This window comes from Chinchilla lanigera, unplaced genomic scaffold (assembly GCF_000276665.1).
Source record: "Chinchilla lanigera isolate Chin_1 unplaced genomic scaffold, ChiLan1.0 scaffold00037, whole genome shotgun sequence".
Taxonomy (NCBI): domain Eukaryota; kingdom Metazoa; phylum Chordata; class Mammalia; order Rodentia; family Chinchillidae; genus Chinchilla; species Chinchilla lanigera.
Genome location: NW_004955438.1, coordinates 12,726,206 through 12,743,915, shown reverse-complemented (window position 1 = coordinate 12,743,915; position 17,710 = coordinate 12,726,206). Strand labels below are relative to the sequence as shown.

Sequence of the window (17,710 nt, the reverse complement as noted above, 5' to 3'; positions counted from 1 at the left end):
GACTCACTGGTGTCCTTTCTTTTTTATGTGACTCCCATTTCTTCATTATATTTCAGTACTGGGGATTGAACCCAGGGCCTTTGCAGCCTCTCCAGCCCTTCTGTTACTTTTTATTTTGAGAGAGGGTATCACTAAGTCTCTTAACTTACTGAGGCTGGGCTCAAATTTCTGATCCTCCTGCCTCAGCCTCTCAGAGTGCTGGGGTTCCAGCTGGGCACCGCCATGCCTGATGGCCCTTGATTAAATGCAGGTTACTTGCCCCAGTTGGGAGCAGTTGTCACACCGCTGTAAGCCATGAGTCACTGTCCCCCACTTCTGTGTCTGTCCCTCTGGGTCTCGTGTTGGTGCCCCAGCGAACCTTTCACTGCCTCAGCCTTTAGAGTTGCAAAGGAAGTCAAAGTCAATGCCCATCCTCACTGAGGAGGGTTTATCTTCTAGGTGACAAGGCACATTGCCAGTGTTTGTTGCACGAAGCAGTCAGAACATCTTGCCATAGAGCATATGTGAAAATCTATCTCCCCTTTTACACTGAAGAAAACTAAGTTTTCCGCCCTGTAAAGAGGGTAAGGGACTATGACTAGGACATCTGACTTTAGGGGGAACCATTCTGAAGTCTGTCTTGCAAGGCTAAGCTTCGCACAGGCAGAATTGTCATGAACGGCCGGTAAAGACCATTTATTTCCTGATGCCACCTCAGGACAAAGTGGGGTTAAAGAATTATACCAGTTAATGTTAGTGTAGCTGGTTATTAATAAACCAGAGAAGTAGTTTTAAGGCATGTTTGATATTTTAAGAATACGCTGTGCTTCAGAAGTAAATTTTTTTTTTTTGATACAGGGTTTTGCTATGTAGTCAGAGCTATACTTGAACTCACTATGTAGCCCAGGCTGGCCTCGAACGCGCAGCAAGCCTCCTACCTCAGCCTCCCACGCGCTAGGATTACAGGTGTGTGTCACTACGCCCATCCAGAAGTGATTGAGTCAGGCTCCAAACCGTCTCAGCCCTCTGTCTGCTGAGGCCCCTTCTCTACGATGGGTGTGGTCACTGATGAGTGGAGGCCACCGCCCATGGCTGCGACGCATCGAGGACCACTGCTCTCAAGTGTCCAGAGACCCTGATCCGAGGTCTTGTGGTTTTCAATCCCAATAGCACATGTGTGTGCAGAGCACCTACATGATGACCTTGAGTAGGGTTTCTTATTTAGCAGTGTTCATACCTATTACTTCTGTTACTGAGCGACACTGTTATCATAAACACAGTAGCATAACGTAAAACAGGCCGAGTCTGAGATCACCGGTCTGTTTCTATGAATAAATGATTTGCTTGTAAACATCTGCCACACTATTTTTAGAAAAAAATCCTTCTTCTTGGCTGGGTGTGGTGGAATATGCCTGTAATCCCAGTGCTCATGGGGGCTGAGGCAGGAGCATCACTGTGAGTTTGAGGCCAGCCTGAACTGCATAGTGAAAGCCTATCTCAAAAAGACAAAAAGAAAAAAAAAACGTTCTTTTTACTGGGCATGGTGGTACACACCTGTAATCCCAGCACTTGGAAGGGGCTGAGGCAGGAGGATTGCCCTGAGTTTGAGGCCAGCCTGGGCTACATAGTGATTTCAAGACCAACCTTAACTACATAGTAAGACCCTGTCTCAAAAATCTAAAACACAAAACAAAACAAGAAAGTCCGTCTTGATGCATTTTCTTCCATCACTTGTTACAGGAGCAAACCTGTAACGAGGGGGCGTAATTTCCCCACTTCCCCTTCTGGGGGTGACTGACACATTCCCACATCAGCACGTGTGCCTGCCTGGTCCTGTGGTGACTCCTGGTGACCTGGCTCTTCCATGTGTGTGGGGTACTGTCCGGCCTGAGGCTGCGTAATCCTGTGACTCAGCTGCGGCTTCCTCCCAGGAGCTGCTTGTCCCCTTAAAGGCTTTTTATGAAAGCTTTCATGAGAGAAGGTTGTCGCTTACTATTAAGAGTCTTGCTGCCGTTGATAATAAGATCACACTCCTGCTCAGCGCCGCGTTCGCATTCTGTTCCGTGGGGAGTTGTTTATTGCAGCGAGCTCCTTTCCACACACTGCAGGCTCAGTGCCTGAGTGTCAGTGTGCTCAGAGGGCTGGGCTTAAAGCGCAGACCATCTGCCTCGTGGCCATATGCCGCCCTCTGCACATCTGTGCCAGTCAGCCTCTGTTGAGTCCCTACCGTGTGTTGAGCCCTGTGCACGTGCGCAGAAGTTAGGAATGAATAGTTACCTAAGATGTGGTTGTCCCCTCAGTAGCTCACAGTCTGCCCCATTGAAATTTCCAATTTTCCTTTAAAGGTCTTGAAAGTACCATGACCTCAGATATTAATTAGGGAGTCCAGTGGCATTAGAGGAACTGGCCATGCTGCTGTCCCTGGCTAGACTACCCTGGAGGCTCAGAAACGGGAAAGCACTCCTGTCCGCCCCAGCTGCAGGCCCTTGGAACCAAGCCTCGGCCAGTCTTTTTGTAACCTCTCACTCGGGCCATATTTGATTTGTTAGATGTCACTAGGTCCAGGCCACACTCAGTGTGTATACCAAGGCAGGGCGTGGGGTAGTGGGAGCTCCCTTGGGGGCTGCCTACCAGACTAGATAATTCTTTTTCTAGTTTGGGGTCTGTATTGTGAACTGACTTCAAGCACTGGTGGCAAACATGATTTCAGGTGTCCTGTGACCCCTTCTGTCCACCAGCACTTCCTTTGCCCAGTGACACAGCAGTTGTGTACAGGGGAGATCTAACTTCTGTTTTTCAACCTGAACAGGTGGAATTCTTCGAGCCCTTCTGGGATAGTGGAGAGCCGCGACCTGGGGAGAAGGGCGCCCGGGGCTGGCGCGCGTGGATGCACCAGCAGGAGCGAGGTGGCTGGGTGATCATCAACCCAGGTGAGGTTCTTCCCGGGGAGGATGGGTCTACCTTTCTTAGCTTGAATGTGTTTTTACATCTTTATGATGATCTGCATAAGCTGTTTGCCGGTAGTTTAAGAATATTATACACACATTGAAATGTTGAAAAAAAAATTAAGTATATTTCATGGGAGAATAGGGCATTTCTTCTCTTTAGAGCCCTCATAGAGCACTCTCAGTATCCCACTCGTTGGGTACATAGGGCTCTGAAGATTTGAGTTCCCAGAGGAAGGGAGTTATTTCTTTTGTAAATTGCGTCTGAAGAAGCACGCTTGTTGCCAGCTTCCCTACCACCCATTCTTTTTATTACACATTTAAGACAGTCTTTCTGCTCTTCTCACAATGTGCAGACCAACAGATCCTTTGAAAATACTTGTTTTTTTAGAGCTATTGCAAAATAATGATTAACTAGCATTTGTATAACTGCCATTGCACATGATCCCACGGTACGTTCTAGATGTACACTCTGACCCAGAGCTACCCCCTGAAATGCTGTGTGAGCTACATGTGCGACTTCACATCGTCCTGTAGCTCCATAAAAAGGAGCTGGCCATAGTCGGGGCTTACCTGTAATCCCAGCACTGTGCGGGGTTGAGGCAAGGTTCACAAGTAGAACTGCCCACTGCTAAGGTAACTCTGTGTTTAACTTTCTCTAATGCCGTGCTCTTTTACAGAGGCTGTACTGATTTACGTTCCTACTACCAGTGTCAAGGGTTCCAACTCTGCCGCATCCTCAGCAACACTCAGAGCCTCTGTACCTTTCTTTCTAAGATTAATTTCATTTAGCACAAGGTTCTTGAGATACATAGAAGAGTTGTTGCATGTGTTAATAATTTGTTCATTTTATCTTTTTTTTTCTGTTTTTGGTTGTTTTGAGGCAGCGTCTCGCTATGCAGTTCAGGCTGGCCTTGAGCTCACTTTGTAGCCCAGGCAGGTGTCGAACTCCTGATCATCCTCCTGCCTCAGCCTCCCGAGTGCTGGGATTACGGGCAGGCACCACCATGCCTGGCCATTTTATCATTGAATATATATATATTCAATCCATATATATCATTGAATATGTATATATTCAAGTCCATTATATAGTTGTGTCACAGTTTCTTTAATCATCTGCAGTAAGACATTTGGGCCACTATAAATAAAGTTGCTATAAGCATTATTATATACATTTGGGGGTAAATGGAAGTTTTGATTTTTCTGGGCTCAGTGTTGCAGAGCACAGTTCTGGTTAAGTGAATGTTTAGTTTTATGAGAAGCTGGCAAACTTGTTCCTGTGTGGCTGTACCATTTTATATACCCTGTTTGTTTTTTAATATTGAACTTTACAGGCAGCTGAGACTTCTTTCCTATTCCATTCTGCATGTCCAGACTTGGGAAACAGAGTGAAATATTATTGGATATCCTGAGTTGATTTTTTTTTTTTTTTTGTCAAGTTATAGTTATAAGTCATAACTAATTATGAAGTTTTTCTTTTAATTGACTAAAAATTCTGATGGCTTAGGGAAATCTAAACCAATGTAGTTATGAAGTGCCACTTAACATCCTAAAACTGTGTGGTCCAAAACATTAACATTTAGTGACATGTGGCTCTTTATAGTTAAGTTAGCTCTTTATAGCCACATGTAGCTGGTGGCTACCATATTAATGCAGATAAAGAACATTCTCATCATTACAGAAAGTGCTTTTCTAGAATGTGTGTCAGTCCCATTTTTGCTGTGACAGCATTAAAAGTTAACTGGTTCCATCCCCTTGTCTGCCTGTTTTTCTGGGATCTTACCTGCTTACAGGAAAGTCCTTCAGTGCCATTGAGTGTCTGGCAGGCTCACCTGGCCCTGGCCCATCTCAACAGGCCAGGTGCCCACACGGTACCGGGTGTAGTGGGCTGATTGAATAGTGATGGTGACTTCAGGTACTGTTTAAGTGAACTAGAGATTTCATTCTTACGTAGATGAGGAAGATGATGAACCAGAAGAGGACGAACCGGAGATAAGAGACAAGACCCTGCCCAGGTGGCAGATCTGGCTTGCTGCTGAGCGTTCCCGAGACCAGAGGCACTGGCGGCCCTGGCGCCCTGATAAGACAAAGAAGCAAACCGAGGAGGACTGTGAGGATCCCGAAAGACAGGTGCGTTCCCTCCTCCGCCAAAAGAAGCTGACTGTGGGGTCTTTACCCTCCTCTTGCTTCCCTGGTCTAGTTGTCTGAAAGAAGGTTGCTGGGCTCTCCAAGCACCTGGCTGGCTTAGGAGATGCTCACCCGCTCCTGCTCAGGTCTGGGGAAACTTCTCTCCTGCCCCATGCCAGGACAGAATTTCATTGGTCACTGGATGAGGGAGCATATAGGCCTTGACCCAATAGTTCCTGTCCCCTAGTAGGAGGTGGCTCTGTGGTCACCCTCTGGAGATTGCCTTCCTGGCCATCTACTTAATTTTTCATGCAGAACCCTGTGGCCTCGGCTTCTAAAACCTCAGATCACTGCCCTAGATTCCTTAATTGTGTTCACTCTGCACCTGCCTGTTGGGTACGTGGAGATGGAGCAGCCAGATCTGATTCTGGAGGACAAGAGTGTCAAGCCTATGGGGACAGTCAGCATGTAGCTTGTCCTGCAGCAGGAAGAGCTCGTGTTGACTGGTTTCCTACCAAGTGCCAGGCACTTCTCTTAGGTTGCTTTATTCACTGTTACATGGATTAGTGCAGTGCTCTGTTCAGTGGCCGGCAGCCCTGGAGGTTACAAATTAAAACGAAGGGAGACGTGTCATTTTGACGCCTACAAGTGACCTCGTTTTATAAGATCCCGATCTTACAGCTTGCGGTTTTCTCAGTAGTGAGGCTCTGTGACCCTTTCTGCGCGTGAGGTTCCTTGGCAGGGATCTTGCTTCTCTTGCCCACTGTTTGTCACCAGTGCCTGGGACAGTGTCGGTCCCATACTGAGTGCTCAGGTGATGGTCTCGGATGTTGCAGGGATATTCGTTTGATGCTGGAATGTGAACTTTCTGAGTGCCGGCAACATTTGAGGGGCGATGAGTGGGGTGCCAGACTGGATGGGACGCACCAAGAGGGGACAGAGTGATCTCTGGGCAGGAGGGAAGGGCTAGCTTCCCGGGAGACCTCACACTGGCCTGTGGTGGGAGGCGAGTCTACCCGGGAGGCGCCTTTCCTGACTGAAGCTGAATGTTTAGAAGAGAATGGGATCCTTTTCCCTTCCTCCCACCCTCCCTTCCTCCCTCTTTCACCCTCCCCTCCCCTCCCCTCCGCTTCCCTTCTCTTCCCTTCTCTTCTGTTTTCCTTTCTCCTTCCTCCCTTCCTTCCTTCCATTCATCCGTCCGTCCTTTTCTCCTCCCTTCCTCTTTCTCTCTTTCTTTCTTTCTGTTTGGTTTATTTTATAGAGCTCAAGTAACCTTTGGAATATTGGTTCTCAGGCTCAGAATTTTGCCTGTCTTCTTTTTTATAATTTTAATTTTAATTTTTTTTTTTGTCTTTTTGAGGCAGGGCCTCGCTATGCAGTTCAGGCTGGCCTTGAGCTCACTTTGTAGCCCAGGCTGGTCTCAAACTTGCAATGATCCTCCTGCCTCAGCCTCCCAAGTGCTGGGATTACAGGTGTGCGCCACCACTCCTGGCATGTCTTCTAAAAGCTGATTTATGGAACCAACTGCTGCTGTGCGCAGTTTCTTGTCCTTTAGATTTTTCCTCTAATCAAAGCCCAAAGGAAAAGAGCTTTGATGATGATTCTGATGATTTGATGTGTTGAATCCCAGGTAGTTCCGTTTTACTGTGCTTGTTGCATTTTGATTTCCTCACACTAGAGCTGTAGGCTGATCAGGCGAGTAGCACCTTGAGACATGGGCAGTGTCCTTGGATTTAGATTTTAAAAGTTACATGAGATTGGCTATGAACAGTTAGTGTTAGGCTTTTAAAATTGCTTTTAACATGGTCCATTGCACCTGTTGTTTCTTTCTTACCTTTTCCTATCTTAGAGCAATTTTCATTTCCTGAAGTAAATTGTAGAAAGAAACTATAAACAGTTAATTTTCTATCCTAAGATTAAAAAGAAAATTTCACAGCTGTAATTTGTCAAAGTAACTATAAAAGCAATTCTGTGTGCTTGTCGAAGTGAGCATGGTTCTAGATCTTTTACAGATCCCGCAGGGTGGTTGGAAAGCGCTGGCTTCAGCCTGCTGATGCCTTCCCTCCTTTCCAGCACTTCCCGGGGTGTGAAGGTGCTGTTGGCACCCAAGGGCTGCTGGGAGTTCTCTGGCTGTCTAGGTTGCCTTGGGAGGCCTTACTTTGCAGAAAACTTAGCTCTATGCACATAAAAAAAGTTTGGATAATGTTGACTCATCAGTACAGAGGACCCTCGTTCACGAATTCAGTTCTCTTCACAAGTCTGCTCACAAACCTCCCTGGATGAGAACTGAGTCAAGCGTCACCATCAGATCAACATTGAACCTAACCATGGAATTTGATTCGGTTCTCTTCCAATTCGGTTTGTGGCCAGGATTGTGGAAAGGATCGAGTTTGTGAACCGAGGTACCACTCTGCATCCATATGAAAAGACTTGTGAACATGTTTTGAAGTAGGGCACTGCACTTTGCCTTTGTTGCAGGTGTTGTTTGATGACATTGGACAATCGCTGATCAGACTGGCCAGCGAAGACCTCCGGTTCCAGCTGATCGAGGCCTTTCTGCAGTTTCTGGGTGTGCCGTCTGGCTTCATCCCTCCTGCCTCCTGCCTTTACCTGGCCATGGATGAGAACAGCATCTTCGATAACAGACTTTACGAGGAAAAGCCCTTGACTTTTTTCAGCCCCTCATCCTCTGGCGTCAGCTGTGTCGGCCACATGGAGCGGTTGGGCTGTCCTCGCTGGGCCAGGGGTCACAATCGAGAGGGCGAAGAGTTCATCCGCAACATCTTCCACCTGGTGATGCCTTTATTTTCCGGCAAGCAAAAGTCTCAGCTGTGCTTCTCCTGGCTACGGTATGAGACTGCAAAGGTAACTTCAGCCGCCTCCTCCGCCTCTGCGTGTTTGGGGCCTTTTCATTTCGCGTCAGTGCTACAAGTGGGGTTGCAGGGCCCCAGCTACTCCTCTGGAATCTGTGCCACAGTGCGTCCTCCTTCAGTGACTCCTGAACGCAGCGCTCTGCGGCTGCCCTTAGAGGGGCTGCAGGGCAGAGGAGGAAGGCAGGAGCCCATCCGGCCGCACTCAGTGGCCAGAGCTGCCTGTTGCGTGGAGTCTTGTCTTACCAGATGCCTGCAATGATCCGGGTGGTTAGTGTTAAGAACTGGCATAAGCTTAAGCAGGGTTAGAGGATTGAGAGGCTTATTAGAATAGATGAAATAAGCTACTTACTTATCCTGTGCTTTAAAGCTATCTACTGAAAAATTAGTCTCCATCCACTGTTCTGCCCTCTGATGGCTACATTTAGTATTGACTCTTAACACTCAAAGTTCTAAAGCTAACTACGGCTTCATGCTGCCGGTTGTATAAAAATAGCGTCTTTGGTAAAAATTGGTGACCCTGTTTCTTTGGGGAAGAGCATTTGAAGTGTATCGGCCTTGATCCAGGGATAAACTGGATCTTTTAGTGTTGGGGCACCTGTAACCTAGGTCAAATCCTGATTTCCTTCCCAGCTCAGAGAGCATTGTGTTTACCAAATGTGTGATCAAGGAAGTGTAGGAGACTTCGTACTATCAGTGCTTTCTTAAGCAGTGGTAAAAATTATAGAGCACCTGGAGTCATTCTTTTTCTTTTGCTTGTAGGTCATTTGGTGTCTACACACTAAAAATAAGAAGAGATTGAAGTCGCAGGGGAAGAACTGCAAGAAACTAGCCAAGAATCTTCTTAAAGAGCCAGAAAACCGCAATAATTTTTGCCTCTGGAAGCAGTATGCACATCTGGAGTGGTTGCTTGGCAACATAGAGGATGCCAGAAAAGTTTTTGATACAGCAGTCAGCATGGCAGGCAGCAGTGAGCTGAAGGACCGTGAGCTCTGCGAACTCAGTCTGCTCTATGCTGAGCTGGAGGTGGAGCTGTTGCAGGACTTGAGAGGGGCCGCCACAGGCCGGGCTGTTCACATACTGACCAGGCTGACCGAGAGCAGTTCCTACGGCCCCTACACGGGGCAGGTCTTGGGCACTCAGGTTTTGAAAGCTCGAAAGGCTTATGAGCATGCTCTGCAGGACTGTCTGGGTGAGAACTGTGTCTCGGGCCCTGCTACTGCTGATTCCTTGGAGTGCCTGAGTAGCTTGGGTAAATGCTTTATGCTCTTCCAGTATTTGACTGTAGGGATTGATGCTGCTGTGCGGATATATGAACAGCTTTTTGTCAAATTGAAGGGCTCTGTTGTCCCAGCAGGCCCCAGCCTGCAGGACGGTGCCAGCTCCCATAGTTTGACCAGTGTTCTTGAAGCCATCACCCTGATGCACACAAGTCTGCTGAGATTCCACATGAAAGTTAGTGTTTATCCTCTAACTCCACTACGTGAGGCACTCTCGGAGGCTTTAAAACTGTATCCAGGCAACCAGGTTCTTTGGTGGTCATACATACAGATTCAAAACAAGTCCCACAATGCTAGCAAGACCAGAAGGTTTTTTGATGCCCTCACCAGGTGTGCCAAGCCCTTGGAGCCTTGGCTGTTTGCAATTGAAGCTGAGAAAATGAGGAAAAGACTGGTGGAGACTGTTCAGAGGTAAAGATGGGCCATCTCCTTCACAAAGCATTATGGGATGCTTGGTGGGTTCTCCCTGCTTTGCCAGATTTTGGGAATGCAGAAGTGGGCATGTCACAGGCCCAGAATGCCTGCTGTGGTGTTCCCCATGTGGGAGAGTAAAGTATTGGAATGGAATAAGATATTTAGAAAGTGGCGGCATCTTTCATTAGCGGCAGTGGTCCTGTCTCAGTGGGCCTGGCCTTCAGAGAGCCTGCACGCTGCTCAGGTTTGCACTTGGCTGGCTGTCAGCATCTGAGAAGCTGCAGTGGAAATTAATGGTTGAACACACAGGCTGTGGAGGTCACCCCTCTGATTCCTGGGTGGCTGAGTGACCTCGGGCAAATCATTTCACTTCTCTAACAGTTTATTTGTCAGTTAAATGGGGATGATTAGAAGCTACCTCATAATGTTGCTCCGAGGGGCCAGAGAGGGAAGTGCATGCTAATCCCCATCTTCTATACTGCCACTGAGAACAGTAAGGGGTTTCAGATGCCGTCCTTTAACAGCGCATTACGTCTGAAGGTTAAATGGTAGTCTTGGGAACGCGCTAGCTTAGGCATCGTTATTCTTCCCGGAGTCTTTACCATTGTTTCACTCTGTCTTTATGTATTAGGCAAAATTGCCTTTGAATAGCATTTCATTTTGTTAGTGTCTTATTTCTTCCACTGGGATTTTATTTACTCCATGTCAGTCTTCTCTTGTCTTCTCTAAATTGAGAAGTCTTTCCTTCCCAGAGAAGAGATTTGCATTCTAACTTGAGGGTCGGTTTCTAAAACAGAGAAGCAGAGTTTGTGTGGCTTCTAGCAAACTCAGTGTGTGTAGGAATCAGAGAATCCGGGCCACTGCTGCCTTCTGGCCTTGGAGAGTTCACAGCACACATGCGTGTGGTGCCACCGTGATTGCACCTGAAGGACAGCACTCCCTTGACACACTCTGATCTAGTTGTTGCTAACCTTCCCTGCTGTAATCCAAGGGAGAGATCTTGCCTGAGAGTGACGTGGGCCCTTGCTTTGCAGGATAGATGGCAGAGAGATCCACGCCACCATCCCCGAGACGGGCTTAACACATCGGATCAGAGCCCTGTTTGAACATGCACTGCGGAGTGACAGTGGCAGCCAGTGCCCCTTATTATGGAGGATGTATTTGAATTTCCTGGTAAGATACATTGGACCTTCCGTTTTTGTTTTGGCAGAACTCTGTTTCTTCCTGCCTCAGTGAGAAAGTGCGGTGTCCAGTTAGCTGGTGCCTGGAAAGCGGGGAGGGCCTTGTTTCCACCCTCACATGCTCTCGGCATTGGGTAGCCCTTACAGGAACCCAGTTGGGGTCGTGTCTGGTCTCTCAGGACTTGGGAAGGGATTGCAGGTTGCCGATTTACTCAAGATATTTGGTAGAAAGGAATTGAAGTGTAATTATGGGACTGTTTGGTGCAGTAGAACTTAACGTCAGTTTCTCTCCATTGTCTTCATGAAGTCAACAATTTGGAGGGGCTGGGGATACAGGTCAGCCAGCACAAGGGTCTGCCTGGCAAGCGTAAGGTCCTGAGTTCGATTCCCGGTACCAAAAGAAAAAAAAACAACTTGGAAGATGGTCTACGAGCTTTCACTGGACTGAAACCCAGGTTCTTTGCTGTTCTGCTCACAGGAGTTTTCTGATCCTGATTCTGGTTGTTATTAAATGATATGATTCGACCCACGGCATGGCTTTCCAAGTAGATATTTCCATACAACTTTATGTTCACTGAAAAGCACTGTGGCGATTGAGTTTGGTGAGGCCTCGCCTGTAGTTCTGGGAGTGTTAAGTGTGCGGGCTGAAGTGTGATTTTTTGACTTAGCAGGCTATGAATTGGCTTGGTCTTCCTTGGGTTAAAGGCCTGGCCTGGCAAGGACAGCTCTACAGTGATACAGTAATACTGTTCATCTGTTTCCAACTTGTCTGCTTTTTTGGAAACCGTGGTCTTCTAGGTTTTGTCCTTGTTTTAGTTCAAGGCTATTCAGTCGTAGCAATGTGACCTCCAATGAATGCTATACATTTCATTTATTTAGGTATTTTTTTTGTCTGTTTGAGACAGGGTCTCGCTATGCAGTTCAGGTTGGCCTTGAACTTGTAACAATCCTCCTGCCTCAGCCTCCTGAGTGCTGGGATTACAGGCATGTGCCCCTACGCCTGGCTGAGTGCTGTACCTTTCAGAAGCCAGGCGTTACCTTTCTTGTAGATCTTACTGTGTATGTGCAATTATTCCCATAAGGTAAATTATCAAAATGTGAAAGGTTTTGAACATTTGCATTTGACATATAATAAAGCTGAAGTAAGGAGATACAGAGAATAAATGGAACGAGGAGAGGTCTGGCCTCTCCCTGACTCTTGGGTTAGAGTCTGGAATTCGTCTGGGTGTGCTTCCCTGACTTGCAAGGGGATTGGGAGGTTACACCCCAAGGCAGGTGTTCACTGGCACATCCAGGAAAAATGAGCACATTCAAAAAGTTAGCATCAAAAGCAAATTACCATCAAAGTTTGTGCATTCCTTTCACATTTCTTTTTTAGGCCCAGATCTTAGTTTTAGTTTGGCTGCTTGTGTGAAGTGGATGCTGCAGGGCTCCGTGCTGGCGTGGGGTTCCTGGCCTGTCGCTCACGCGAGTGCTGTGGTACAGCACAGTCAGGAGGACTGGGCTTTAATCACGCACCCCCCCCGGATTTTTCCAGCACTGACCCTCTGTCGGTGTTTCTATGCAGACGAGAGATCTTCAGATTTAAAAAGGGAGAGCTTGCAAATTTGCCACTTGAACTTCCCAGGTTTTGGTAGGTAGCGATAGTAAGGTACAGGTTTACAGTATTGCTACCGAGATTAGCCCACAGCCAGGTTTGGGGGAGCTCTAGACAAAAAAGTGCTGTTGACTTGGGGAGGAAAAAAGATCTGGGCCTTAAGGATTGTCTGTGTTTTTGAAAAGGTGTTGAAACTAAGGATTAATTAGCGCCCTGACTTTGTCTAGCAGGTCCTGAGCTATCTCGTGGCCTCCTAGCACTTCGTTAACTACATACAGTGGAAAAAGCAGAGTAGGGCCCAGGTGCAAGGCGTAGGCAGCGAGTACCAGGAGAGGAGGAGAGAGCAGTGGGGGCCTTGCCGCGGAGAGGACTTGGGGGAGGAGGGTCCTTTCTGCTTCTGCGTTTGTGCCTTCCTGTGGACAGGTACACGGCTTGCAGCAAGCTTGCTTGTGTGTTTGTTTTTGTTTCTGCAGAAACGACTGAGGGAACTAAAACTTATCACTGGCCATGGTAAATACAGGGAGAAAAAGGTATTGGCCCAACAGCAGTTAAACTTTTCCACTAAAATTGGAGTTTAGCAGATTAAAACCTTGGTTTTAGGTGAGACCTTCCAATACATGTGTTAACACTTGAAGCTTTTTTCTTTTTTGAGATACTATCTTGCTAAATGGTTATTATGGTTTGTGTCTAGATGTCCCCCACAAGCCTCATTCAGTCATGGGGTGGGCTTCTACAGTTTCTGATTGATTCACCATCCAGTGGGATTATGGGTGTGAGTGCTGGGATTACACGTATGAGTGCTACACCCACCCTGCAGTGGTAATTGTAGCAGGGTGGGTAACCTGCATACAATGTAAGGGAGGGAAAGAGGCTGCTTGCTGCTGCTCCTCCCTTTTTGCTCTTGCTGCTCTTGCTGTTTTCCCCCTACCATGTGCCCTCTGCCATGTGCCACTGTGCCTTGGAGCCAGCCAAATACGGACTGAAACCTCCACAAACTGTGATCTAAATAAACCTTTCCTTCCTTAATTCTGGGCATCAGGTACTTTGTCTCAGTAGCGAGAGAAAAGTTACTGAGACAGTGGTCTAGGCTTGCCTTGGACTTGTGATCGTCCTGTCTTTAGTCCTCTGAGTAGCTGAGATTGCTGGCATGTACCACCATGCCTGGCTTTTAGGTAGATTTTGTTGTTGTTTTGGCTTAATTGCACTTGCTTTTAAGATTCTTGAGTCGTGTACCTACAAAAGAAAGAAGGAAACTTAAGTGGGTAAGTTAGCTAATATTGCGGGACTGCTGAAAGAACTCTTAAAAAGGAAGCAGTGGCATTTTTGCATTGTTAATCCCTCCAGTATAGTTTCTTGTCCCATCCTGGGGACAGCAGAGGTTAGCCATGTTGAAAAGCCACCATTTACAAGGGCTGGTGGGAGGGAAAAGAGTCTTTGGCTGCCTTCCTGGGGTGAACTTCTTGAAGGGGTGGCACATGCCCGTAATCCCAGCACTCCGGGAGGCCAGGGAAGGAAGATTGTAAGTTCTGGCCTGAGCAACTTAGTGACGCAGTGACACTGTCTCAGAGTAAGCTAAAAAGGGCTCGGGAGATAGCTCAGCATGAAGGCCTTGGTTCAGTCCCCAGCACTACAAAAAGTACCACCAAACTTCTCATGCGTGTCAGTTTTGCCTTAGAAAGATGAAAAGGTATTATAGGGAGGTGTCTTTTTTTATTTTATTTTTATTTATTTTTGCCTTTTTTTTAATTTAAGGAGACTGGATGTTAGTTTTGTCTGATTGCTTTTAAAAATTGTGCGAGCCAACAGTTGCTCAGGTGTGGTTATAATGAGATAAGAAAAGAGAATCAAATTTTGCAAAAGCCTGAAGACCTCAGCTTCTCATCTTCTTAGAGATGTAGCTTCCCTCCTCTGGAAGTGGCACACATCAGATAGGAAGGCACGAAAATGACAGAGCAGGCAATTACTGAGCACCAGGGAGGAGCAGCTTGCAGAGGGGCTGTGAACACTTGTACGTACTGCTGAGGCTGCCCGAGGCAGCCGCCACACTGCCCCACCAGGCCCCTGCGTGGCCTGTGGCGGGGAAGATGTGTCAGTGCCCAGCGCAGCACAGGCGTGACTCACGGCCCCTGCTGACTGCCATGTGCTCCGTGTGATGCGCGCGAGTCTCTCAGGTCCTGGGGCTAAGTGTGACGGCAGAGTGGCCTCCGTGTGAGACCTTCCTTCTCACCCCTCTAGGAGACGGTCCCTGGCGGAATCAGAGGCTCACCCGGAGGCGGTACTAGTGTGACCAAGCCAAGCCATTGTGCCAGCCACAGTCACCAGGACAGCACATGTTGCAAAAGAGATTGAGGGTGAAGGTGGGAGGCCCACGTCCTAGTTCCACCTTCCTGGGGATAGGGTGAGGGACCCTTACGGGATAAAGCCGCAGTGTGGTCTGAGGCCTGCGGAGAAGTGACGGAGGGAATCGTGGTGTGTGCGTGTGCAGACAGACTGCACGGCTCTTCATGGCACGCACGTGCAGGAAAGGTGGAGCACAGTCTGAGGGTGGAGTTTGTGACCGTCTGACACATTCATCATACACTTGTGCTGGCCTGAGAGAACTGTCAGTGGTTTGAGGGTGCTGAAAAGTAATCTGCACATCCATTATCATCGTAACGCATATGTCAGGCTTGTTACCTACAGCAAAGCTAGTGGGAGTGAATAATGCGTTCCTCAGCTCCGTGACTTGCTGAACTAGTAATTTTTAAAGCCAATTGAAGCAGGTAGCTCGGGGAGCATGGGGCTCAGCGTCAATGAAGTAAAAGTACAGAGGGTCGCTTAGTGTGCATCAGACCAGGCTGGCCGTGTTTGTTGGCAGGTGATTGTCAGTTCCGTTTCCAACCTCCCACGGGGTCTGGGAGATGGAGGTCTTACTCTTTTGATAGCTACATTCCTGAGATCGGCTCTCAGTTTTGAAGAGTTGTGTCTGAGCTGGAAAGGCAAATACTGGTCATGGTAAGCCCTTTTAGTAAATGCCGGCGGATGGTTGTGGCCCCTTGAGCGAAGGCTTGGTTTTAATAGCTCTGTTCCCTCATTAACTGTGATCTCTTTGGTTCTGTGCAGAGGTCCAGGGAGTGCCCCGAGACACTCCTGGTCTGGGCACAGTTCTGCGGGGTGACGGGAGTGCAGTGAGAACCCAGAAGAGAGGGTTCCTGCACTTAAATCGCAGCCCCGAGAGGAATTTTATAGGTCGTCAAGATGTGCACATTGGAAGGGGGGGGGGCGGGGCACCCACAAACTTCTTTCTCACTGGAGGCACTGCTGCAGTCAGAGGCAAAGGTGTGTTACAAGGCCATGCTAAGGATAGGGATTATGGGTGGGAAACATGCAGTCACCACCACGCTCCCCCGGGCACGGCGCCCTTGGGGACCCAAAGGCGGGTTCCTGTGGCTGTTTGATCAGGAAGTACCACAGGGAACAGTTATTGTTCGAGGACAGCCCACTGTGCACGTGGGTTATAAGCTCAGAGGCCCCGCCTCAGAGCTGGAGGCGCATACTGGGGAGGACACGCCGGAGTGTCGGGGCCAGGTGAGTGACGGAGCTAGGCCCAGAGCAGCGTTCTCACGGAGCCGGGTTACAACCCAGCTGCAGTGCCCGTGACCAGGAGGGAACCTTGCACAATTGAGCAGGGAGTGAGGTCGGTCTTGGGCGATGGAGTCCTGAGCAGCAAATTGGGGTCTCTGTGGCCCAGCCTCCGGGCTGGGAAGAACTCTGTCCTGAGCAGTGGGAAGGCTGGAGGAGGCGGGCAGGGGGAGAAGCCCAGACAGGCTGGAGCTCCTCAAGCTCGGCGTCGGCCCTCGCATTGCATGTGCCCGCCAGTGGGCAGCTGCCCAGGGTGCTGTGACTCCCTGCAGGGGCTGAGAGGCCCCCGGTCAGGACCAGCCCCGGGCTGTCTGTCCCCTTCCACACTGCGCTGGGGAGAGAGATGGCGAGGCTGTGAGTTGAGACTAAGGGTTTGGGGTCTAAAGAGAAAACCTGCTTGGGCTCAAATTTCCGATGGAAAAGTTCACTTCTAATGCGGTAAAACCTGGTAACTTTGAGAGAAATGAGCTAACTAGGGTCATGATTTTCTCCAGAAGATAGTTTTGGTCCAGTAGCAAATAGTAAAGCAAATACTTTCCCTTCTGTACAAGGTCATCAGCCTCATGTCACTGACAGTTGCATTCCAAGCACTGTGGTAACCCCAAGGTGGCTCCCAGTAAAGGGACTCCTGAGGGAAGATGCAGGACTTCCAAGAGTCAGCGGTGATAAACGGCAGCATGCGAGGGCCATTTGTAGAGGGAAACACTCTCACTGTCCAGGCACCATTCCCATCAGCTACCGCTGCGCCGGGCCACCAGCACAGGCTGGCTCACAACGCTGAAGGCCGCGCGCACGTCAGGAAGGGTGTTTGTACAGCTTTAGTCCCTGGGCTTCAATGGATTGTTTTTGTATTTTTTCCCCTCTTCAGGTTTCCTTAGGAAACAAAGAAAGAAGCAAAGGTGTGTTCTACAAAGCACTTCAGAATTGTCCTTGGGCAAAGGTAAGTTTTAAAGACCCAGCTATCTTCAGATCCCAGGTGCCTTCCCGCCAGGCCTCAGCTCAGCCAGTGTCCGTGGGGATGTAAGCTCTGGGAATGGCAGCGCCCCGTCCTAAGGCACATCCGGGCAGTTTTCCTATGGAGTTGGAGCCTTGTGGATATTAGTTTCCTCTGCTTGTCCTGGAGCCGGCGCTCGTGGGAGTGGGTGGTCGTAGCTGCATTCCCAACGTTTGTCCAAGTTGGTGCCAAAGGAGTTGGGATCCAGGAGACATTCAGAAATCAAACGTGGCTCAGTGTCCGTCAGCACTTCTGGCCCCATGGCAGTAGAAGGCCCACTTGGTGTTCAGTCTGGCTTCTTTGCTGAACATGCCTGAGCTAGGAGAGCCCCGAGGAAAGGGACTGTGGGCTGTGAGGGTAGCAGAGGGCAGGCTCGCTGGGAACCTGCTCTTCTCACGCTCACTGAGGGTGTTCTCTGCCACTAGGTGCTGTACCTGGATGCCGTGGAGTACTTTCCTGACCAGCTGCAGGAGACCCTCGATCTGATGACTGAGAAGGAGCTCCGTGTACGCCTGCCCCTGGAGGAGTTGGAGCTCCTGCTGGAGGACTAGGTGCCCGGCGTGTGTGCTTCTTCCTGCTCATTTCCTCCAGCACACGTTTTGGATGTGTGTACCACACAGAAGCTGTTTTACATATCATATATGTGACTGTGACGGAGATGAAGACTTGTCCTCGGGGATAATAAAGCCTTGTATGATTGAA

General features: G+C 48.7%; 1 protein-coding gene across 1 annotated transcript in view; it reads left to right on the top strand.

Annotated features, from left to right (window-relative positions):
• Positions 1–17,710, top strand: part of Nrde2 (NRDE-2, necessary for RNA interference, domain containing) — a 54,159-nt gene extending 36,449 nt beyond the window's left edge. Inside the window, exons 8-14 of the mRNA XM_005390282.1 lie at positions 2,789–2,909; positions 4,879–5,054; positions 7,530–7,916; positions 8,684–9,612; positions 10,650–10,788; positions 16,883–16,954; positions 17,434–17,710. Coding sequence (XP_005390339.1) covers positions 2,789–2,909; positions 4,879–5,054; positions 7,530–7,916; positions 8,684–9,612; positions 10,650–10,788; positions 16,883–16,954; positions 17,434–17,559 — 1,950 coding nt within the window. The 3' untranslated portion in view covers positions 17,560–17,710. The remainder of the gene's footprint in view (positions 1–2,788; positions 2,910–4,878; positions 5,055–7,529; positions 7,917–8,683; positions 9,613–10,649; positions 10,789–16,882; positions 16,955–17,433) is intronic.